The sequence below is a fragment of the Simochromis diagramma genome, unplaced genomic scaffold (genome assembly GCF_900408965.1).
Source record: "Simochromis diagramma unplaced genomic scaffold, fSimDia1.1 OVJJ01000685.1, whole genome shotgun sequence".
Taxonomy (NCBI): domain Eukaryota; kingdom Metazoa; phylum Chordata; class Actinopteri; order Cichliformes; family Cichlidae; genus Simochromis; species Simochromis diagramma.
Window position 1 is genome coordinate 9,461,960 of NW_024387477.1, and position 25,385 is coordinate 9,487,344.

Below are 25,385 nucleotides of genomic sequence, written 5' to 3' on the forward strand. Positions count from 1 at the left end.
GCACCCTCTCACACACACACACACACGCACACACACACACGCACACACACACGCACACACACAGAGACATACACAATCACACAATCACACAAACACGCAACGATTAAGGACGCTCATTCATCTAACGCATACATCCTCCCAAACACACATGCACAAAGACGCGCACCCACACACACATCAGTGCACTCACGCACGGATCGATACAAACACACAGGTGATGGACGCAAATGTGCATGACAAAACGTGATCCTGGCCGTAAAGAAAACGAGAAGCAACAGTAAACCACTGATCCATCTGAGAAAATGGAGAGGCAAATAACTGACCAAGTCCTGCATAATATAGGTCTAACCCTTTCCCCCAAAACACTTTACCTTTATTAAATATTCATCTGTATTCATGTAAAATCAATAAAAAAATACACATAACAGTCAAGGATCTAAGCGATCAATAGCAGTCCAAAGATTTTAGGCAAATAAGCTACAGCTTATTCATGGTAAAACATTATTAATATTATTGTTACTCATATAGATTTATATTTATAGTTATATATAAATACAAATATATTTATAGATGTATTTGTTTAAAGTCTGCAAGCACAAATAAGCTGCATTTATTGAACTTTTGTATAACAGTCAAAGAGAGGATGGCTGATGATGAGGTGAAATGGGAAGCAACCTCAATTGGTCAAACTACCCTGTTTTTTTTTTTTCTTTCTTCTTTTTTCTTTTCTTTTCTTTTTTTTTTTTTTGTGTCGTCACCTCAGAAGACCCTCCCACGAAAATCAAAAGGTTTACTGACTTCACTTCCTGCCTCTGTGCTGAGTTCCTGTCAATCTGAGAATGGAACGTGGGATGAGACACCACTCTCATCCCCAAATGGAACCAATATGTCAGATGAGCACTTTAGCAAAGATGTCCTCAGATCACATTCACAGTAAAGCTTTCATATTATATATATATGTATATATATATATTTTTTCTATGTAGATATTTATACCTTTTCTGTTTATTTTGACACCTGTTTCTCCCCCACATTGACAATGCGCTACAAAAAGAAAAAAGCGCAGCTGCATGATAGCACGCAGCTAGCTCGCGCAAATCACGGCCGCCGAATGCAGAGGGGGGGGGGTCCCCTCGCACGTGAACGGCTCTTCGACACATCTCAGGAGATGCCAATGAAAACTTGTTCGCCTTGCCACTACGAAATCCTTTTCACATCAAATTTTTTGTTGATCTTTTGAGTTTTCGACTGGCCAGCGGTTACAACACAATGCTCCACAAAGGAGACAGAGAGAGAGAGAGAGTTAGAGAGAGAGAGAGAGACAGAGCAAGAGAGAACCAACTAGCACACGCAGGAGCCAGAGACCTCCCCCAGTCAGAGCCGTCTCAGACACAGAGAGAGAGAGACAACATCCCCCCCCACCCAAAAGAGAAGCGAAAGCTTTTGCCGCTCGCTCACGGGCGTGGCACAGGCACAAGGCTTGGGGCAGGGGGCGGGTCAGGGGGCCAGCCGGGGCCGGCCCTGCAGGGACAGGAGGACAGAAATGGGCAGGGCCCAGCAGAGGACAGACATGCAGCTGCAGCTGCTGCTGTGGAGGCCAGGCTGGGAACTATAGAGGGAGGTTTTACGTGAGGAGATCTTCGGGAAGTTGGGGTTGGGGCGTGACAGCCACTGGATCAAAATGTTGCCGTTCTTGTTGAGGTCTGGTGGGCCCTCTGAAGAGAAACAAGGAGAGAGGCATGGAAACATTAAGAACGACTATAAGGGAACATGAGCAATATGTAACAATTTTTCATCCTTATCCTTGAATTCTTTTAGCACCCATCACACCTAGCTTCTACACTGATGCCAGGGGCTAAATCTAGTTTAGTTTTATCTGTTTATTAAATATATTACGCCTCCAGAATGTGTCTCTGACATTTCAGCTGAAGCTACGACTGGAATCGGTTCAGTTTGAACTGACATATTTACATGCAATGACAGCGACCTTGTGACAATTTATTACATGGTCGCGACACATAATGTGTTGAAATTATATGTGTATTATCATGCCAACAATACCAGCTGAAGGCCATTTTCAAGCTTTACCAAATTACCTGTTGGTGACATGAGCAGAATCTCCATACTCAGATTGCATGGCGCTTGTGTAATGGTGGCTCAAAGCAAGGCAAGAACAGGACTCTCACACTGTGGACTATTGCCCCTGTTATGCTGCCATTTTGTTAGGTATTTATCACTTTCTATTTATTTATTTCTTACTTTTTTAATCTTGATTTGGTTAGTCAAGCAGTTTTACTTCATCTTTATTTACATATTTAGGCAAGTAGCTGGTTAGGAGGAGAATGCTGTCACAGAAATAACTGCATGTAAAACATAAAAAAAGAAACATGGTGTTATGGTAACCATAGGCACTATACAAAAGATGGACACAGCCCCTCACTGATTTGTGGAATACCCTTAGTGTTGCCATCTTGGTTTTTTAAAAACTGAATGTAATCTATTTCCAATTCTGCATGTTCTACATGGAGAGAAACAAAATATATCTATAGCACCACTTCATTATGTACATCTTTTCAACTGCTCATTAATGCAAGTATCAGTTCAATGCATTTATGCATGTACACATGGTCAAAACCAGTGAGCAGTAGTTCTCTGAGAGAAAATGCTTTGTTGATGCCTTTTGACTCCTTTAAAGTGATAGCAAGGTAACAGTAACTCAAATGAACACTTGTTACAACCAAGGTATGCAATGAATACCTCTCAATGCATAACACATTAAATCTAGCAAATGGGCTACAGCAGCAGAAGACCACACTGGGTGCTTCCACAAGTCACACAGTCTCAGCCAAAACTGGACAACAGAAGACTGAAAAAACATCAAACATGGCTGGTTTGTTGAGTTTCAATTTTTGTTGAAGGATTCAGGTGGTAGGGTCAAATGTTAGTGTAAACAACATGAAAGCATGGATCCATCCGTCTTATATCACTTTTCAGGTGTGGGGACACCACAGCCAGTTTGAGTATTATTACTGACCATGACCATCCCTTTATTACAGCAGTGTACCCATTCTCTGATGGCTGCTTCCAGCAAAATACCGTCCCATATTACAAAGCTAAAATAATCTCAAACTGGTTTCTTGGATATATTAATGAGTACACTGTGCTCAATAGTTCTCCACAGTTACCAGATATCAAACGAATACAGCACCTGTGGGATGTGGCGGAATGAGGAGATCACATCATGGAACTGTGTGATGCTGCCATGTCATTATGGCCCAAAATCCCTGAGAAATGTTTCCAGCAACTTGCTGAATCTGTGCCATGAAGAACTAAGACAGCTCTGAAAGCAAAAGGGGCTCAAACCAAGTTCTAGCAAGGTGTACCTAATGAAGGGAGTACCCTGGACATTTTAAACCTATGAAAAATATTCACAGGGTGGGCTCGCACAACACTTACTGGAACATGGTGTCAGGCGACAAACTCTTATGGTGTCTGGCTTACTGTCGAGACACAGGCCGATGGTGTTGTCCCTGGTGTGACACAAAGCCTGTCTCTGCTGGGTCCCATTACCACATGTCACTGAGCACTAGGGATACAAAAAATAAACACACAATGCAAAAAAATCACCACAAACTACTTACAAAATGTGAATAAAGTGCAAGCATCTTGAAGGCTCTAGTTTAGCCCACATACCTGTGACCACGGTCCAACTCTCCACTGGGTGGGGCAGGGAAATCGGTTGCAGGATCTGCGCGACTCTGGACGGTTGTCATTGCAGTGTTTGTTGTGGATAGCACGCGTTGTGTTGTCATCCGAAAGCTGGACGCAGCTCACCGATCGGACTTGCATGCCCGTCTTTCCACATGGCTTGCTGCAGTTCTGCCACTCGCCCGTCACCCAGCTGGAGAATATATGACAGCAAAGAGAGGAAAGAGCATCGAGGGACATCAAAACATATTGACCACAAAGGAGAACAAAGGGCGACCTGAATGCAGAAAAAGTTGCTTTAATCCGAGTGTGGATTCCTACTGTAAGTCACATTTTCACAGATGTTGTGCTTCTCATGTGAATACATACATGGGAGGAGGGCAGGCCTTCTGGTTGCAGTCCCTCATGTCACCTCTCGGTTTCATGTTGGACTTGTTACAGAACCTTTTATGAACCATCTTGCTGTCGACTTTTCTTCTGCAGCCGTATCGCAGGTACTGCTTTCCTAAAAAAGGGTGGAAAATCGGACATCGTATAAGTCAAAGAAACAACGGCTTCACCGTGAGAATTTTCTTTGTTCTACTGTACCTCCACCACAAGGCCTGGAGCAGTAAGACCATTTCTTTGGGGCCCATTCATAAGCGCTGTCCTCCACTAGCATGTTGTTCTGAATTCCAGAGTCAGAGTCTGTTCTCATCAAGTACTTGTACGACAAATTCACATCCTCATCCCCGTGTAATTTCATCTAAAATCCGACAGATCATCATAAAATTAATGAAGGAATCAAGATAATGCATAATTTCAACCACAAAATGTGATATTATGAGATCATTATGAAATTTAGGTAACTATAGATTCAATTTTAAAGTCATGTTGTTGCACACCATGATCAGAACTCCATGTCTGAGAGGCCCGGTTGACTGAAGGGTCTCCTTGTCATTGTCATTCTCATATTCCCACTCCACCCCCTTCTCTATGACCGAGTAGGATTCTGGCTTCTCCATGTCCCCGTTTATGAAGAACTGTCCTGATGCCACATTTTTCACCACTGCAGATGGGAGAAAAATTGACAACACTGCAACGAGCAAATCTACATTCCAGTATCTGGCACGGAAGAAAAAACAAGCTCGAATTTAAAATACCTAGAGTGTGCGAGGTGGCTTTCAGCTCTTGGATCAGTAAGTGCCTCGTTCCTCGGGGGATTTCGAGAACTTTAAAGAACCCTGAAATAAAACAGACATCTGGTTTGTGCCAAAAAGTCAATTTTACTGCTTCATACCAAAGAACTGCACCAAAGCCAGTAAAGCTCCCTTTCTAATTTCAATTAAATACCCTTTGCGCACTACTGAAAATCCCTTCAGTCGTGATTATTTTCATCCAGGGAAAACATCTGATTCTGAGAATTTCGCTGTTATAACATGGAACTCTCCCAACACCAAGGGTTAGATAATACTGTCATAAATATTAGGTTATGAAGTGATTGTTGACGTAACTTCTTGGCAATGCTCAAATGGAAACATGTGAGCTTGGATTTTTACTGAGGTTTGCGGCAATTTTAAAACCTTGCTCTAGAGGGCGATGTTTAACCAAAAGATAAAATAAAAACAGAGAGTCCAGTCAAATGTTTATACTATGCTTACCAGAATGACAGCTGGCTGCTAGACTGGTAGGACTGAGTCAAGTCTCCTCTATGAAACAAATTAAGGGTTATTCAGTGTGTTAGTGGGTTACCTTGTTTCTTGGCGTTACGTGAGATGGTGTCTTTGAAGATTTTGCAGCTGGAGTTGTCACCTCCACACACTCCACAGTTGTCCTCCTGCTCCGAGGAGCCGACCACTCCGTCGCATCCCACTTTCTGTTAATAAAGAAACTTAGAATTTGACACATGCTGATCTCAGCACGTGTGCGGCTGTCTTTCCACGCGCATGCCCCTCACCTTACACTCCGCACCCACGCAGACACTGTGTGGGTCCTTGTATGAGCACCGCGTACCATCCAGGACCACCGTCTCCGTGAAGACTGCGGTTCTGGTCTCCTTGGACTGACAATGCAGGTAGCAGCGTTTGCTAGCTGGAAAGCGGACAAAAATGAACATAGAGAATGAAAACCACTATCCAAGTGATTGTCACAGTGTCACCCCTGTGGTCTGACTAGAAGATTTCATGTTTACAACCGACATGCGATTATTTTTATGCTCTGAATAAGCTCTCTGTGAGTCAGCACGACACTTTGTCTCATTGTGTCTGTCTGAGTGAGTCATACTACAACTGCACGAGCCCCCAGAGATGAAGCCTGGCAGATAGTCCGAGTGCGAACGAACACTCCTACTTCATCACATTTATTACAGATGGCTACAATCCAGAGACCTTGTCTTTTGGAGCGTTGACACTAATAAACAGGTGGGAGACACGCAACAAAACTGCTCAGTTCGATCACGTGGAGAAAACACAATCTTGTCAGGTTGGACTGAGAATGCACAAACAATGTACAAAATCCCTCCTCAGTGTTGTAAGTCTTTTGCTGCTCTGTGGCAGTTGACACATGCACACACATTACAGTGGAGAAGAAGAACTACAGAGGCTAAACAACAAAATATATAACCTCTATTTTCTGGTTCTTATCTGAGGAATCACCAGTCTAAGCAGACATGCCTAGACCTAGGTCTCCCCATCTACCTCCTTCACTTCTTCTGGGGGGACACTGAGCCAGCTGAGAGACATAATATGTCCAACATGTGGGGCCTGCTCCCAATTAGATATACCCACAACACCGCACCTAGGAGGCATCCCAGTCAGATGCTTGAACTACTTCAACTGCTTCCTTTGAATGTGGATGAGTAGTGGTGGCTTTACACTGAATCCCTATTTATGCACCAAACTCTTTACCCCATCTCTAAGAGTGAGCCCAGTCGCCCTTCACAGGAAGCTCATTTCCACTGCTTGTATCCACAATCTCCCTCTTTTGTTCACTTCTAGCAGGTCATGGTCATAGATCAGGGGTAGGCAACTCCAGGCCTCAAGTGCCGGTGTCCCTGCAGGTTTTAGATATCACCCTGGGTCAACTCACCTGAATCAAATGATTAGTTCATTACCAGCCCTCTGGAGAACTTCAAGACATGTTGAGGAGGTAATTTAGCAATTTGAATCAGCTGTGTTTGATCAAGGACACATCTAAAACCTGCAGGGACACCGGCCCTCGTGGACTGGGATTGGGGACCCCTGATGTAGACTGATGTAATGGCCCACGCCTCTTAATCCTTGAAATCAGGCGTTTGCCATTTCAGCAGTATAAAATGAAGCCCATAACTATGCAGTCTACCTTTACAAACATTTGAGAAAGAATCAGTTGTTGTAATGAACTCAGTGGTATTGAGGATGGTACTGTAATAGGATGCCACCGTTGCAACAATTTAGTTCTTGAAATTTCTTCCCTTAAAGATTTTCCACAATCAACTTTAAGTGGTTCTATTGCAAAGTAGAAATATTCAGGAAAGACAGCAACTCAGCCACAAAGTGGCAGACCACAAAAAAATCACAGACTCGGGTCGCCAAGTGCTGAAGCGCCTAGTGTGTAAAAGTCTCCAGCGCTTTGCTGACTCAATAACTTTAGAGCTCCAAATGTCCTCAGGCATTAACATCAGCACAAAAACTGGGACTTTTTGGGAGCTTCCTGTAGCTCAGACCTCAGGTTTTTGTTTATTCACTTAAAATGTATTTTTTAAAGAAAACAAAAACAACAACAAATAAACATCTGCCATTTAATTGTTTATTTATTATTTAATAATGTTGGTGTAGTAAATGTCCAAAATCTATGCCCTTCTTCACATTTTTAAATGACATCCGGCGACCAGATTAGAGCCTTTGCCTGGCTGATTCTTATGTTGGACAACTCTGGCATAGATGGACCAATAAATCAGCAGTTTCCCTTTCACATTGAGCTCTTTTTTTAAACCCTTGCAGAAGCAGCAAGATGCGGCCTCGCTAAATCTCCATTTTAGCTTGTGTCAAAAGTGCAAACTTCAAACTAAACATCAGTTTTTAGTCCTAACATATCCTAACTTCAGACATACTGTTCAACTATGTACAATAATACATGCAAAAGCAAAAACACTCTGAATTATATATAGTGTTATATTTTAGATCATTTCAAAAGATATTTTGGATTCAGGTATTTTTTTCAGTTTGACATTGCAAGGATTAGAGTTATGGTTAGCACATATGATGACTTAAACCTCAGAGGGTTAACACAAGAGATAAATATAGGTGAGGTTCTATGCATATAGACTGATAAACTATAGAAGAGAAACTAGAAGTTCACATTCAGAGCAGACACTGTACTTTGTCAGAGTCACAGTACACACACTTCTGGAGATGTCAAGCTATGAATTGAATTCAGTTAAACCTCAGTTTTTTTTCCCTCTCATAGAAGCATGTGTACATTAACACGCATGCAAACACGAGCGCACACATCGAAAAGTAATTTGAGATGGTAAAAGCTTTGCTGGAAAATCTGCCATTTGGAAATAATAAAAATGAAGAAAAACAATTTAGCAAAGCCTTCTTAGCTGACTTTGAGTAGCGTGACCTCTGTGTAGATAAGGAGACAGCTCAGCACTTTTCTCGAGGGCTGCCCTTTAGTTGGACGATAATTTAATATGTATCAGGGAGGCAGTGACATCTCAACTCAGAGGCAAGGGTGGAGCTTCACACTCACACAGTGTAGTGTCAAAGGTTTGGAATGTTAATTGGATAAATTTAGGTTTGGGTTCTTTGTGAATATGAGAGTTTGTCCACATGTGCCAAATGTATGGATGCAGAAAAAGTTGGAGGAGGAGTTTAAATGACATCAGCAAAAGGGTGGAGAAAAAGAAGACACTGAGTTCATAGAAAAATGGTTTTAAAGTTGTGGCTTTTTACTTTTTTTTTGTGGGAGGGCGTAGCCATACTTCAAAGCTGCACCCACTGCCAGATGTCACTGATGATAGAAAAACACAACCTATATATATATATATATAAACGCTCCACAACCCAACCACATTCAAGACTGTGCTTCCTTCTGTTGTTGGCTTTCATTTATATTTATGACTTCCACAGTATATCATCACTTAAGGTTTGTCTGGTTCATATCTCCACCCCAATACATTGTTTGCACGTGCATACTCACGGTCTGGGTGTTCATAAGGCAGCCAGTGGTGCTTGTTGGTGTAGATTTCAGAGTGAAGGGCCCAAGCGTGGCACTGCTCTTCTCTTGGATCGCTGTAAATATCCTCACACTCGTTGGTGTTGCACATCTGGAATTGGGAATCCTCCCCCACGCATTTCCGGCCTCCGTTGTGCGGTCTGGGGGAGTGGCAGGTCAGAGAGGACGGGAATATTTTGCTCTAGATTATGTTTTACCTCTGAAACCTTAATCATTCACATTTTTTAATCATTTTTATAAGTGGCTCCTCTATCAGGAGTGACACAATACCTAAAAGTGATATTTGTTTTTATACATGCAGTGGTAAAGAGTTTCCTACCTTGGATTATTACAGCTGCGTGTGCGAAACTGTACTCCTCCACCACAGGTGCGCGAACACTGGCCAAACTCGCTCCATGCACCCCAGTTTCCATCTTGCCTCATGAGGTCGGGGGTCAGCCAGATGCAGTGACCTCTATAGCAATGCTGCAACAGTCCAAGCGCATAAGTTACCAATTGGAAATGTTGTACAATAAAACACATTTTCTTTGGCTTCCAGTAGCATTGCACTACACTTTCTTGTACTAAAGCAGTGTATAAATACCTTCCCTTCCCCACACATGGTTCCATCAATGGGCGGCCCTTTCTTAGTCTTGCAGAAGAATGGATTGTCTGGGTGGCTACACCACAGCTGCTTGCATGGTTCAAATGTGCGATACTGTGGGACACAGAGAGAAACCCATTCTCATAGCTGAAAGCTCCAACTTCCAACACACGCTACTAGGATGAGATTAAACACTGAATAACGGAAGCACAAGTAGAGATGGGAGGAGAGATATCACAACAACAATAGCCACAACAATAGTATTATATCCAACACTAACAACACCAAACCTGTGCTGAGTCACTGCACTGTACATTATGCTCCACTGAGAGATACACAGCCATTCATGCAAACTAAACCAATGGATGTGTGTTTGCGTGAGAGAGACAAGACTCTCATAATGAGACAGCCTACAGTTAAGAATGTCACCGCGGAGGGCAGAGGGCAAAAGGTTTCAAAAGCCATAGAGTGAGGTCTCAGTGACCTCTAAAAATGCCCCTGGACACAGATCAAGTCCAAATTCTCCTTCTTGTCTGATATGAGCCACAGATGAGGATATCAACCAACCAAACCGAAGTGAAGTCCAGTGTCTGAGGGGCGGTGCCCTCCTCCCTCCAAAGGCTTTTCTACCCACCATGACCCCAGTGGACCTTTACAGGTCTTAGTGTGAGTCACAGTCAGTGGGTAGACTGCGGTAGGTAATCAGCAGTAAGATCAGACTGGAGGATCCTAAAAGCTGAGGAGAAAACATGGAAAAACAGCCTCTGTTCTGGCTAGGCCCTTTCCCCTTGGATGGGAAAGGCATCTTTCCAACCTTTTCCGCTCGTTTAAGTCACGACAGTGCCAATATAATGAGGCTCTTCCTGCCAGGGCTGCAGTGATTTAACACAGATTTTGCAGAAGAGGACTCGGGATATGGTACTGTTCAACTGCTGGATTGCACCACAGCCAACCAATGAACCAGTAGCTTCACAGTTGTTTTGAAAGATTTTAGCGCCACTTTGAAGCATTTTAGAATCCTGCAGACTAACATCCAACGTTAACATCCAAACTATGACAATGGGTAGGACAGATAAACAAAGTACAGTAAAAAGAAAAAAAAATTGAAAATAAGGAGCAACATTACAAACAGTTACAACTTCAAATAGAAAAAGAAAGTCTGAGAAAATAAAAGACGAGGCCACATGTCTTCCAGGAGATGGGGTAACCTTACCTGCGTTCCTGCCTGCCCCGCCTTTTGTAGCTGAGGGGAATGAGTTTGACAAGAGAATAGAGGGTAATCTAGCAAGGTGTGCAAAGCCCCTGAACAAGCTGTCAGTCAATTAAGCAACAGCCTCCCAACAGCGTGCCACAGTGGCTTCACAGTCATAGAGCGGGTGAGGGTGACTGGGGTAAAAAGGCCTGGCAAGATGCTGCAGCTGGGTGAAGCTTTTCGTGTTTACAAAGAGCTGCTTGTGAGAGTTTCATGTAAAGGCACTGTGGTATCAAGGCATATGTAGTGTTATTATAAACAAATAAATAGTTGATTGCTATTTAACATTAACAACAGAAAAGAAGTATCTATCAAAACCAATTACCTGCTTTTAAGTAAGATGTCAATCCCACCAGAGGCCGGGAGAGGAAACAGAGGACATCAGAAGAACGTGAATAGCTGTGTATGAGTGACTCTCATTTCATTACAGTGTGGCCCTTGGTTAGTAAGGAAAACCTTCAGAGCTTAAGGGGTCACATAAAAAGTACATATGCCACAATGAAATTCAGCAAACTGAACTGAATTAACTGATACAAGCAATTCAAAGCGAGCGAGAGGATAAAGCGATGCAAAGTTTGCAGAGGATGCCATTGTTGTGTTAGCGGAGTTTTCAGGTGTCAGTAAGCTAGCGACTGTATGCTAGTAAAGAGACTGTTTAGGACTACGCTGGTCTCTTACCGCGGTGCACGTCGTGTAGCCCACGCCAAAGTCAAAGCGGCACTGCTCGTTCATGGAGTAATGCAAACCAGGAAGTTGAGGCAGCGATGGCCAGTTGTGGTCAAAAGGGTCATCACGAAGACAGTCATAGGAACTGAAAGAAGAGTTTAAAAACGTGTTCATCTTTATTTTCTTTTTTCTTTTCTATGTACACTCTCGTCTGGCATTCTTTAGCCGTAAAACGAAGACTGGGACTAATATCATATTCTAGTATTGATAAATTAACAATTAAATGGTGTTATCACAATTTGGCAGACTTTAGTTTTCTCCCATTCTAATAACTTGAGCATGTACATCTGCTCACTGGATCACTTTCGCTCCACCAACCGGTTGCAGCAGATGGCCCCGCCCCTCCCTGAGCCTGGTTCTGCTGGAGGTTTCTTCCTGTTAAAAAGGAGTTTTTCCTTCCCACTGTTGCCAAGCGCTTGCTCAAAGGGGGCCATTTGATTGTTTTGTCAATCAAAACAATCAAATGACGCTACAGCCATGGGGTTTTCTCTCCACGATTGTAGTTTCTTTACAATATAAAGCACCTTGAGGCGACTGTTGTAGTGATTTGTTGCTATATAAATAAAATTGAATCGATAAAGTGGGATAAAACAGCAACTCTTCAACTTCAGTTTAATTTTGGGGAAGTAGAAAAATCTGGTGAGCAAAGACTGGTGTTGGCATGGCCCAACAATGTCTGCGGGTTTAAATGTGCTGTCGGGTGGCACGATGGCATGCGCCACACCGTATTCAAGCGATGTCTGAGGTGCTCTGTGCGTGACAGCTTCTTCCAATCCTCACCCGATGTGCTGCCTTCTCACTTGAACACTGGATTTTTCTACTAAAAGCTACTGTTTGATTTCTGAGGTGTGGCCAGAGTTCCAGCTCTCATCACCAGCAATGATCCCAAACATTAGAAGTGGATCAGTTTCACGCAGATGTTTCCTCTCTGTGTAATTTGAGGTCTACGATGAAAATCACAGAGCGCACATGCAAGTAATCAAAAAGGGACACTGAGGGAGTGAACTGGAAGAAGCAGCCACAGTGGAAGCAGTGAAGCTTTGCCCGAGAGAGAGGCATATAAAGGGAGATCAGTGATGAAACATTAGCAGAAACAAACACTTTAATTGGTTCAGTGTGATTTTAGCACAACTTGTAGATTTCCATGCTGTCAAAGCACCTAAAAATGATGCAAAGACGTAATCAAGTGCCTTTAGAAATTTAGGATATCGCTAGTCTTTATATGTGTGAACATCATGGACGACATAATTTTATAGGATATTTGTACTTTGTAAAGTACAGAGTGTATCAAAAAGAATCATCTCATTCCAAAAGGCTATATCATTTAAAGCAGGGGTGGAGGAACTTCAGGCTTCAAGGGACGGTGTCCTACAGGTTTCAGATGTGTCCTTGATCCAACACAGCTGATTTAAATGGCTTGAAGTTCTCCAGAGGCCTGGTAATGAACCAATCATTTGATTCAGGTGTGTTGACCCAGGGTAGTATCTAAAACCCGCAGGACACTGGCCCTAGAGGCCTGGAGTTCCCCATCCTGACTTAAAGAAATGGAATTTTAAAACACATGAATGAATGCAAAGTTTTACATATAAAAAACTTACAATGTTTACAAGTGTTCAATATGCCCCCCTCCACACCCATAAGACAGTCAAACCTGTCCCATACATTTGTGAGCATGCAGCCGCTGATGTTGTTAGGCTACCTATCAGCAGGAAAGGAGGAAACTCACAAATCTGCTCTTTCTAGCAGTACATGTTTCTATTGTTAACACTGAACGTTTGCAGAGTTAGAGCGCTTTGAAATCGGCTGATTCGGTTTGATACGCCCTGTATATTTTTTATTCAAACCTAATCTTAAAGACAGCACAGACTGGCAATATCCATGCATCAGCTGGATCCAAATCATACCGATGCCAGCACTGACCTTTAAAAGCCCATAAATCAAATACTTCTGTACGTGGGGTTGCATGTGTATGTGTCTGTGTCTCACTGAAGGTATCGTCCCAGCTCCTGCATGCTACATTTGGACCACTGAAAGCGGTGGAAAGCAGCTTGCACCAGAGGAGCCATGATGCTGCCCAAGTGCACCTCGTCTCCGCAGCGGTTTCCCTGGCCATCATGCTCCATCCCCAGCCTACACAAGAGCGAGAGAAAGAAAAAAAATGAGACATCAAGAGAGAAGTAAAGGGAAAAAAGATGAACCAGTGGAGACAGATTGGGAACGTGTGGGAGTTAAAGAACATGAAACAAAGGCGGGAGGCAGTGTTAATTCACTCAACAGATATTTACTGAAGTGGACCAGCGATCTAAAGCTGTAATGCATCAATCCAGTTCTTCAAGTGACTGCTTTGTTTTCTTTTGTTGTGCCAAGTTAGCAGGCTCGAACCATCATCACGGCAACGCACTTACACATGTCCGGTCTCGTGTGCCACCACAAAGGCGGAGGAGAAACCGTCCTCGTGGTTCAGGGTGCAGCTCCTAACCGGGTGGCACATGCCTGTCACCGGAGCATAACCTTAGCGACAAGGAAGAGAGAGAAAAACTTGAAAGATTTATAGACACACTAAAAGATTTATAGACGCTCAAACAATGATAGAGACAAAGTGTTCCAAATAAGCGTTACAATTTTGGACAGTCAAAAGACAATCTGTGACACCGCTCAGTCAGTCAAAAGTAGTGTTTAACCTCACACTAATCTATTACATTACATGAATTTTCACAAGAATTTTACTTATCAAGCTCATAATCACACTGGAACATTTCTGGTCAGTCACCAAAGTCATACTGAAATACACTGATTGGTGAGATGAAACCAAAGACACACTTACCTCTCACCCCAATGTCTGACTGCTATATAAAGATATATATGATGCATGATCCACACACCCAGAAAGAAAACTGTGTCACCCACATAAGAACAAACGTGTTTGGATTTGTGTATCTGATCCTAACTCTAAACCGTCCCCTCCCACCTCTGCGTATGCTAATCTCTTGCTCCCTGTGAGCTTTTCTGTCCTGAAATGCCTTTAATTGTGACTCTGTGGCTGGCCCTTCTCTGTTTATTGATTTTCTGCTGCTTAAGGATGAGCCCAAGGGCAGCTGAAGGGCTTCTGGATAGCTAGGCCACTGCCTTTAGAGGCCTCTCCCCTGGGCCTGACTGTTAGCCTGTACTCTGCTGCACAGAAAAACCACCAACCACCAAAGCCACAGCAGCACTACGCAGCTATATGAGAGAAAGGCAGAAAGAGGAGAGATTTCTCTGAATGATGGATTTTATTTTGTCAGGGGAGCAAATGCATTTGATTTGGATACATGTACCATTATGCTAAACACATTATGAAAGCTGATTGTGTACATGTCTTTAAGTACCCTGCATTCCCGTGGGGCCAAATTCCTGCCGTGTGAGGAAGATGGCGTGGTCGTGATACTCGGCATCCCCTGTGTCTTGCTTCTGTTGCAGAAAGGCCCAGCGACACACGTTCTCCAGACTCTGGGATGGGTTTCCAAGTTCAATCAGGCTCATGGACTGGAAAGACATTCACACGCAAAGGTAAAATAAGAAGAGGGATCAAAAAAATCATACAAAAAACATCGTTTCTTGTTCTAGTTCTGAAACATTATCCTCCTCAGCCCTGTAGAGGGCAGTGTCACAATGTTATATATTGTCAGCATATCTTGTAAATTGCTGATGTGTACAACAAAAATACACACACACACACACACATACACTCAGGGGGAAGGACAGTACTTACAAAATAATAAATGAACTCTGAATTGATAATTTCAGTCATGAACATGAACTAGAACAAAAGCAGCCTGTTAACGAGCTATGCACTAGTAGTCAAAAACATGCCCAATTACAAAATATTTACTTACAGTTACTTGCATAATGCCAACACCCACACAAACATCCAGATGCTTGCAGTTGCTTCCACTCACCTTCACCTCACACGCTCTTTCTCATTAGGATCTCTGCTTATCTACACCCCGCCCCCTTCGAAGCTTTCCATGTCTGCCTTTGCCTCTTTTCTACATTCGCTCTCTGTTTTCACGCATGCACAATGCACAGCTGAGAGAGCGCGCACGGCTGTGAGTGAGTTGCACTGAAGACATATGGCCTGCCTCTGTACACATGATGAAGTGTGAAGCCTGCACGCCGCGTAAACGCCCCGTTAGACAACGCACGGTACACCTATGTGGTTCCTCATGTTCATCAGTTGCTCGTGAGTGTGTTTTGGGGGTATTTTTAATGATCTTTCAAAATGTGTTTGCAATGGTGTGTCGTGTGTAAATGTTGTGTTGGAGTGTGTGAAGTGTGGGAGTGTGAGTGCGCCCGCATTCAGGGTCACACAGCCAATCTGCAGGCTGTCTGGGTGCAGCTCTGTTGCCACGGTAATTGGGAATGATGGACAGCCGGAGCTTTGGCTGAAGCTGCATAGGGGCTGGCCCAGAATGACCAATGTAGTGCGGTGTGTGTGTGTGTTTGCACGCGTGTGTGGCGCTCGTGCGTGTGCGAGTGTGTGTTTCCAGAGTTCTACTGGGACTGTGGACATGTAGAGAGAAGAGAGGAAGAGATAAGGCTACAGCAGCGTAAGTATATCACAGAGCACCTATCCAGCAATAAAATCACTTGTATCATCTGTTGTGGTAATCCCTGCCCTACTCCATTTCTGCCATGTCTTGCTTTATCGCTCTTTTTCCTCTCTTCCACTTTTTCTCTCTTCCTCTTTTCAGCACAGATGTGCAGATAGTGTTACAGTCAAGAAGAAAAGGATGCCCCCACCCCACCCCGCCACCCATTGTCCGGTCTCTCTCTCTTTATGAATGAGGGAGGGCTATCATTGATTGTTTATCTTTGCCTGGACTTCCCATGATTCTGTGCTGCAACCCACTGGGAAGAAGGCTGATTGCATAACGGGAAGAGCTTCTGTATGTGCTTTGGTGCTGAACTGTGAAGGCGTGCAACTTGAAAACACTCCCTTGGGATGCTGAATGCTTTTAGTTCCTCTTTTGCTCAGTCCACTGGAATAACAGGCTCTGGGCATCAGCGTGTGCTGATGAGTATGTGGGTGTGTCTGTGTGTTTGTTTATGACACTGTATGTATGACTTTGCCATGCTTTCTATAGGTACTTAAAGCGACTGTAGCAAAATAGAGAGATGAGGCATTCACTTTCCAGGAACTGCATCCCAGTTGGTTTTTCAGCAGAACTCGTGTAGTTTCAGGTCTTACCTTGCCGTAGCCCAGCATGATAATCCGCACCAGAACCACATTGATTTTTGCTCCTAAAGAACTGTCATGGTAGATGTCATTCACCTGGAATCATACACCGAAACACAAGGGAAAAAACAGCGTCAGTAGAAGAAATCAACCCTTTATAGAACACTTTAATATAACCTAAACAAACTCTGAGGTGTAACAAAGAACTTGGTTGATTGTAAAATAATTTGTCTGCGGTTGAAAATTTTAACAATTTTTCAAAGTTTCAAACAAGTTAACATTTTCATCAAAACGCTTATTTGCTGTCTTGGTAAGAATTGTCAGGGTGTCACTGAACAGTCACAACAGTTTTAAAGGTGTTGATGCTTTGGGATACACTCACTCGGTTCAGTGAATGCATCTCTACGGCTGTGCTGGATTCCCAACTGTGAGCTTATATTTGTATGAGTTTGGTACCAACACAGAAGGTCGGTAGTTCAATTCTTTAATGTGCATGTCGAGTTATCCTGGGGCAACAGTATCCAAAGTATCCTTGGACACAGTACCCCAAGTGTCCCCTAGGACATCCATCAGATTGTCACAATGTGAATGGGTGAATGAGGCTTGTAATAAGAAAAATGCTTCGAATTACTGCATTTGCAAAATATAAAACATCTTCATTCAGTGAGCGTCTCCTCACAGGTGATTCCCCTCTTTTCAAAACAGTAATGCATATTTATGTACACATGACCTGAAGCCCAATACTTGTCTTTAAAAAACAAAGCTATATGTGAAAACACAAATCAGACATTAAACAGTAGATAACTTCCTAACTCCTTTGTGCAACATCCATACTGTATATTGCACATCTGAGAATAGCACAGGTGGTGAAATAACAGCAAATGAGATGGCATCATGTGCCCTGCCTTGTGCTCGCTCTATACGGCTTCCTCTCCTATCCCAGGGTATTTCCAGTAATGCGAATGTAGACTAAATGTGGACTGCGAGCTTCTACTGTGTGTTACATGTGAAAAAAAGAACAACTTCAGAGAATTTTCCAACCTGATTCTTCCACCGTTTTCTGGAGGCTGTGTGTAAAAACAGCTATGCACACCTGCAATCCACGATTGGTCCATTCAGAACATGCATGCTTTAATCGAGGATTGCACTAGTCTAACTAATAAAGGAAGTAAGAGTGAGCAATAATCGTATTTCAGATAAAAATTATTTCCTGTTACACTTTCAATACACTTCAGGCTGCTTGCGAACGGCTAAGATGCGCAGCTGCACTGGCCACCTGGCTGTCGGTTGGCCCCCCAAAGGCAGAAAACTTTATTCTATAGCGACATCTCGAAATATGGCATCTTCAGAGGAAGCGTCCCTCAAGGTGCTCTCTCCCAGCTACAGCCATGTTCACTGGAACTCATGTGAAGCTGTTTTGGATGCTATTATTAGTAATGATCTGTCCCACTGCTGCTTTTTTACCCTTCATCTGTAAAAGGCTGATGGGGTATTGTTGATACATTGCCGGGCAGACGGGCAGCACTTACACCTACGTTTGTGAACGTGATAACTCGAGAACGGGATGACGTAGGGAGCTTTAAATCGATATTATAGATGCATCTACTAAAAATCTCGGACAAGTTCCAATCTCAGTGACCTTGACTTGAAGGTAAAGTTGTGCATGGGATAACTTGGGCACGTGGCAATGTAGGATTCTCAAATTAGTCTGTCTACCAGGAGGTAGGTAGCACTTTTTACACTGCAGTGTTTATGTCAAACCAAGAAACTGATAAAAGTTAAGTTTTCTTTTGGTCCATTTTACCATAAGGCAGACTGTTGTACTATTATGCTGCCTACAGATTGAGGTTTAGCACTATTTTGCTGAAATAAGCAAGATGCTGAAATCTACACTTTACACTCTACACTTTAATCACATCTTGACTGTTTTACTTTAAAGTCCGCTGTGGTGGTGTACAGAAGCAAAATTACATATAAATGCCATGTTTCACACAGCAGTGAAGCCCTCATCATCCTTAATTTGCAAGACTCTCCCTCTCTGGGATGGGAAGACTCTCTGCCTCTCTATCTCTCTTTTAACCCATCAAGTTGCTAAATAGTTGTGAGATGTTCCACCAGGTATTTTGCTGCCCATGCCCCAATTTTTCTAAACATGCTGCAGACATCAGTTCTGCGTTATTTACATTTTACTTACATTTGGAAAGTGGTTTGTGCCTCCAAAGAGCATACAGTGGCTTGCAAAAGTATTCGGCCCCCCTGAACTTTTCCACATTTTGTCACATTACAGCCACAAACATGAATCAATTTTATTGGAATTCCACGTGAAAGACCAATACAAAGTGGTGTACAGGTGAGAAGTGGAACGAAAAACATACATGATTCCAATTGCAGCAAAAGGTGGTTCTACAAAGTATTGACTCAGGGGGCTGAATAATTACGCACACCCCACTTTGCAGTTATTTATTTGGAATCATGTATGGTTTTCGTTCCGCTTCTCACGTGTACACCACTTTGTGTTGGTCTTTCACGTGGAATTCCAATAAAATTGATTCATGTTTGTGGCTGTAATGTGACGAAATGTGGAAAAGTTCAAGGGGACCAAATACTTTTGCAAGCCACTGTATTTTTACCTTCTGCTTTATAACAGGGTTTTGATCTAGATGACCTGTAGATATTTTGGAAAAGTAGAAGTAAGTGAAAGAGAATTAACGCCTAAAATCTGTTGTTTTTAACCGCTACACATGCTTATGTTCTTATGCAGTCTTAATTAATTTATGAAGTCTCCTATGACCTACAAGCCATAAGCTAAAAGTGACAATTATGTGACAGCACAGTGTTATAGTGGTCCTCAATGATGGCACACAACAAGAGGGTTTTTAGTTTAAACCTACTCTGGGGTTTGTACAGTCTCCCTCTTTCTCTGTGGTTTCTTTCCAGACTCTCCAGCTTTCACCCACAAAGACATGCATGTTAGGCTATGGTGTGAATGTGACCATGAATGGGTCTATGTCTTTTTATGTTGGGCCTACAATAGATCTACGACTCTGGGTGTATCCCGCCTCTTGCCCTGTGACAGATGGGATAGGCTCCAGCTCGCACTCGGATGGATGGGTAATTATAGATTACAAAGCTGATATAAAAAGTGCTTCATTAGAAAGTTGTAAAAAGGATATATTTATTAACTAAAGAGTGAAACAAACAAAATAAATAAATAACTAATAAAGATATGACTTTTTATAACAGGAGCTCAACAAAAAGATAGAGGAGAGTGAGTCGAAATTTAGAAGGGATGGGTAAAGCATGTAGAGGCTGGTTAGGGAACTCAGTATCCCATGACCATGGATGGACGACAGATGAGAAAGATGCAAAGGATGGGAAGAGCCATAATACAAGAAAACAAGGTAATCTGTGGCAAAGTAGATGCAGAAAGCTCTCTTCTGTCTCTCTCTCTCACACACACACATACACAAAGCCACCGAGAGAGAGGTAAATTGGCACTGGAGTTGAGACCTGCTGTCCTCAGTGGCTGTGCGTGGTGCCTAATGAGGCAAAGGGATGTAAAAACAGACAGCCATAATGAGATGGCTGATGGACATGCTGTGGAGAAGGAGAAACACACACAAATGCACGCACGCACGCACACACACACACACACACACACACACAGACGGAAAGAGAGAGAGACAAGGAACAAAACTGTAGACACATCCAGCGAGCGAAAGCTATGTGAAAGAGTTAAGGAATGCTATGAATAGAGACAGTGAGGCAGACGGAAAGAAGACCAGAAGCTGAGCGTAGAGGGGAGAAGCAGCAAAAGTTTAAGGGAAGAAAAGAGGAAAAGCTTGGAAAGCATTTTTACGTAGAGTTGTGTGAGAAGATTTTTTTATCTTTTTAAGGGAAAAAAAAGAAGGAGAATCCATGAGTGAGCTAATGCTTTTCCTTTTTTTTTTTTTTTTTTTTTACATATGGAGAGTAAAGTTGGAAATTCCAGCATCTTGTTCGGAAAAATCCAGCGGCCTCATTCTTGAAGTCTGACTAGCAACTTGTTATCCACAAACTGTCTGGAATTTATTTACTTCATCACGTCAAAGCACAAGCATGTCTGCTACCTAAAGCAGTAAGCGCTTTACAACATGTTCTGAAACCTCAAAATAAAGTCATGTTTGGCTTTCACTGTTGCATTTATGTCATCTGGGACATCTGTTAGCTGCCAGCAGTCTGAAGTAACTTTCTAATGGAGGGAAATGTTATTATGGTAACATCAGCAGCTTTCAGTGCAAGAAGTATTTTGCATGAAGAAAATCACATGTTGAAAGCATCGGTGGTAAGTGAAAATAATGCAGGCTGTAATTAATCTGAGAAACTGACTGCAAATTTTTGTTTGACCTTTAAGTGGGAATGGAGACAGAGCATTGCTTATAGACAAGAAGGTAATACTTGGTGATTTGATCACAGGGGACTGAGCACTACTAAAAGTGCTGGATGTGTATTTTGTGAATTCACCTACCAGCAAAAATTGGCTTTCACTAGTAAAGTAGCAAGACCCCCAACAGAGTGTAGCCCGGCTAGAAAAATAGTAAAAACTAATGTTTGATGTTCTAATAATTCAAATAAACATTTTTGGTTAACTGAGAGATACATAAATTAGATGACCTGTGTTGTTTTTCTATGAGTCCCTACTGCTGCCCCACTGCAGTCACGGCTGTGTTCATGTTACAGCATCAAAAATACATAAGTAACTAAGGTTTATATATATAGAGAGAGCTTTTCAAGAGCAAAAGTCACAAAGTGCTTTACAATACTGAACAAGATACAACAATTAAAAGGGTATAAAATGATAGAACTAAATAAAGGCAAGTCTGCACAAGTGGATCTTAAGTTTCTTTTTAAAGGTATCAAAAGTGTCCACAGATCTTAGGTCAGCTTGATGGCCGGAATCTTACAGTCGCCTTTTGTTTTAAACCTAGATCTAGGTACAGCCAACAAGGACTGATCAGAAAACCTCAGAGATCTAGACGTTACGTATTGATGTATTACCTTTTCTATATATCGAAGCACCTGACTGTGGAAGGATGTGAAATTGATCACCAAAAGTTTAAATTGAACCCTAAACTTTATGGCAGTAAGGAAGACAGAATGAGTATTATATGGAACTTTTAGGGGACCTGGTGATAAGCCTCATAGCAGCATTAGGGTTCAGTTGTAAGCAATCCAGGGATGATTTGCTCAAGAAAAGATACAATGAATAATAATAATAAAGTCTTGACGAAATAAATGCATGTATAACTATCTATCTCTATTTCACATTAAATTACAATATATTTAAAATGGGCATTGCTCTGCAGATCATTGAAAACAAGCAAGCATAGGTGAGCCAACATGCTTTTCAAAGCTGAACATCATTCTTAGATATCTGCGCCATTTGTGTGAGTCGAGCACATGTGTTGAGGCTAAAAGTGATTGTGCTGTAGGGATGGGTATCGAAATCCGGTTCTTTTTGAGAACCGGTTCCCACTGTTTCAATTCCTTAGAATTGTTTGGCATTTTTGCAAACTATTCCCTGGCTGGCTCAGATGATGGCAGTTCTCGCTGCAGTCTACCGGTAGCGTCTCCTTTCAGGCCAAGTTTGTAGTAAAAGGCTTGCACCCATTTGCCACAGCAGATGCCCCCAATTTTCAGTAAGTGAATGTGTTTAATTGTAGGCAGGGACATTACTGGATATTCTTGTGTAATTGCTACAGAATAATTTATGTTATACTTTGTTATTGCTACAGAAGAATATTTATTTTATTATTTTACATTTACAATTTTTTTTCTTCTTCAAAGAGAAGATATAAAACAAAGTTCTAAGCTAATTAGTGTTCTCCTTTTTTAAAAATAAGAATCGATAAGAGAATCGATAAAGAATCGAATCGTTAAACAGAATCAAAAATGGAATCGGAATCGTGAAAATCTTATCAATACCCATCCCTATTGTTCTGTATTGTTTGTTGTCCAGAACGTGCTCAGTGGTGAGTGAGACAGTATACTTTTAGGAGTTGTGTAACAGAAAAGTCAGCTAGCCATTAAGCTAACAGCCACAATATAAAATGCCATAGACTTATGCTAGCATCACTAGCATGTCGTGTGTGTGGGAAACATGGCTAGCAAGCAGCAGTTCTTGTACTTTGAAACTATGTGAGTCAATTCTGTTACTGTTAAAAGTTACTTTGGTTATGTAAGATTATCTTGATGCATTTCCAGAATTATTCCCTTCAGTTTTCGGCTTTAAAATAAAGTGATACATCTCAGGATGTTTATCGTGATATAATTACATTTATCCTTCAGCTAAACCAGTCGCCATGATTTACTCTGTGTTAGACTTAGTACCCAGCCAAAGAAATAGTGGAACCAGAGTGACAATATGGGAAAATACTGAATTACGACTAAAGGTAAGTAACAGAAGGAACAGAACATGCTTCAATATGAAAAACAGCACAGCAACTTGAGCTAAATCTCTCACCTTTATAAGGTGATGCGTTGTTTAATTCAAAACAAGGCATCATATGCTGTAAATGTGTTCTACCAGACAAATGTAATGATGGTATAAGGTCTAATTTAAGTACAAAATAGCATCCGATTTCAATAATACTAACGCGTAAGTAAATTCTCTCTCTATTTATTGCTGGATTCTGAATAGATGGAAAGAATGCAATGTGGGACACAGTGGGAAGACGAGGAAAAGTTCTCTTCGGGCGACCTTGAGTACGGTTACACTACACAGGTTTGTTGTTGTCTCTGCTTAACCCAGTCTCAGATGGTGTGTGAGTGTGTGTGTGTGTTTGTGTGAGAGAGAGGGTGACACAGAGAGACTAAATGTGTGCCATTGCAGTTTTCATCTTTCCTCCTTTCTGTTTTCCTGTGTGTGTTTACTTACTGGTAATTCTGCTCATTTGAGAATATATGTGTCAGTCCCTTGTTATCTTTGCAGGTTGAAGCATATGCCTGGGGGTGACATATGTACTCTGCAGGTTGTGCGCTGTGTTTGTTTAAGATGGACATAAACACTTTGGTCACTTTTCCCTGGGCCTGATCTCCAGCCTGTTTCCTTGACAACTGTTATGCCAATTAGGGGAGGTTGACTTCCAGGCGACCCTGATGCTCTAATGAGACATGCATGCACACATGCACAGGGGCAGTGTAGTGTCCTTTCGGTGCCAACTTTGGCTTTATGTGTCTTCTTACACACTTATCTCACAGATGGTAAAGGCTGGAGGACAGATATGGCACAGCAGACCGTAATCCAAAACACTCCCACATATTTGCCGAGATACGCTTATCCACTCACACGCACGGTCCCTTGTGCCGCTCGCTGTCTTCTGACATTCTGAAAGGGCCACACTAGGTGTCATTCCTTATAACCAAGCCTATACATGCAAATCCAAGACAGCTTGTGTATTAACTACTACAGGCTCAGAGGTCAACAACGCACAAAGTCATCACTATCACATATTTACTGCAGCGAGAGACTGACACTAAAATGAAAGAAGGAGCACAAGAATAAGTGTGAAGGCATGACCAAACTTAATCATCAAAAATTACAGCAGTAAATATTTCAAATTCAAATTAATTGTGTTGATTTGTTTGTTTGTGCTCATCATAATTGGGAATATAGGCCGGTTTTATTTATGTGTACAAACAACTCATGTAAAACAAAACCAAAACTTAACCCTCACCCTAACTTGCATGTTTGTTCAACTGCTGTCACCTCATTCACAGGTTCACACCTGCATTTAGTGTTACAATGACAGACTACGAATGCCTTCATAAGGACTTTAATACATTTAAGCCAGTATTTTACTCGAATTTCATGTGTTTAAAGAAGCTCATCTTGGAAAATGGATTTCATTTATTAGGCGGTACGATTTTACAGAGATACATTTTGGAAATATGCCTTAAAAACATTCTCAGCTGCTGATGAGACAGAACTGAGTCATCAAATAAAATTTGGCTGAGGTGCTACATAAATTAGATAAGGCTTTAGACAGCTTCGCTACATCTTTTTTCATCGACACACATGGGAATATTTAAAAACTGAAACCCAGGATTTGAGTTCTCAGTCTCACAATGCTCCTTACACATTTGTGACACTTCTCGCTAACAAGGTGTCTATTATTACCTGGACTACATCTCCTTTCCCAGCTCTTCCTGCCACCTATTAATATGAGTTTTCACTGCCTCTAGGAGCTTTGGTAAAGACAAAAGTGAAAGATCTGCACCACTTTCCAGACAGCTCTTATAGACAGGATCTTTATCATAGTGGAGGCATAAAACTGTAGACGAAACGCGCATCAGCATCAGCGTGCCTCATCAAAATTAAATATGCACATGCATGTTTGCACACACACACATACGCACCTCCATTAGCAGACTATTTTGGAGAGTGTAATTAAGACTTTGTAGCACCTCTGCAAAGGTCTCCCTTAATGGGTGAGAGGAAAAGGCATATAGACAAATCACCGTTGGCAACAAAGTGTATCACCACTGCCGCAAGAAGATTACTGTACCAGTGCCACAGCACAACACATTCATTGTGATATTAAGTAATTGCTTAATATTGCAATAAGCTCATTGATTCACCGCTCTGACTGTCATTATTTATGATTAGCGGATGTACTACCTTGAAGACTTGAAGTGCTGCATGGTTGATGATATGCACTGTC

General features: G+C 42.1%; 1 protein-coding gene across 1 annotated transcript in view; it reads right to left on the reverse strand.

The window, feature by feature from the left end:
- Positions 1–25,385, reverse strand: part of LOC120723632 (A disintegrin and metalloproteinase with thrombospondin motifs 2-like) — a 136,685-nt gene that overhangs the window by 4,796 nt on the left and 106,504 nt on the right. Inside the window, exons 5-22 of the mRNA XM_040015209.1 lie at positions 16,696–16,779; positions 14,834–14,990; positions 13,874–13,979; positions 13,455–13,598; positions 11,421–11,553; positions 10,704–10,733; positions 9,491–9,604; positions 9,227–9,372; positions 8,872–9,047; positions 5,645–5,778; positions 5,440–5,563; positions 4,851–4,931; positions 4,593–4,756; positions 4,297–4,453; positions 4,078–4,213; positions 3,694–3,901; positions 3,457–3,586; positions 1,629–1,715 (exon numbers count right to left, since the gene is read on the reverse strand). Of these exons, the coding sequence (XP_039871143.1) occupies positions 1,629–1,715; positions 3,457–3,586; positions 3,694–3,901; positions 4,078–4,213; positions 4,297–4,453; positions 4,593–4,756; positions 4,851–4,931; positions 5,440–5,563; positions 5,645–5,778; positions 8,872–9,047; positions 9,227–9,372; positions 9,491–9,604; positions 10,704–10,733; positions 11,421–11,553; positions 13,455–13,598; positions 13,874–13,979; positions 14,834–14,990; positions 16,696–16,779 (2,311 nt within the window). The remainder of the gene's footprint in view (positions 1–1,628; positions 1,716–3,456; positions 3,587–3,693; positions 3,902–4,077; positions 4,214–4,296; positions 4,454–4,592; positions 4,757–4,850; positions 4,932–5,439; positions 5,564–5,644; positions 5,779–8,871; positions 9,048–9,226; positions 9,373–9,490; positions 9,605–10,703; positions 10,734–11,420; positions 11,554–13,454; positions 13,599–13,873; positions 13,980–14,833; positions 14,991–16,695; positions 16,780–25,385) is intronic.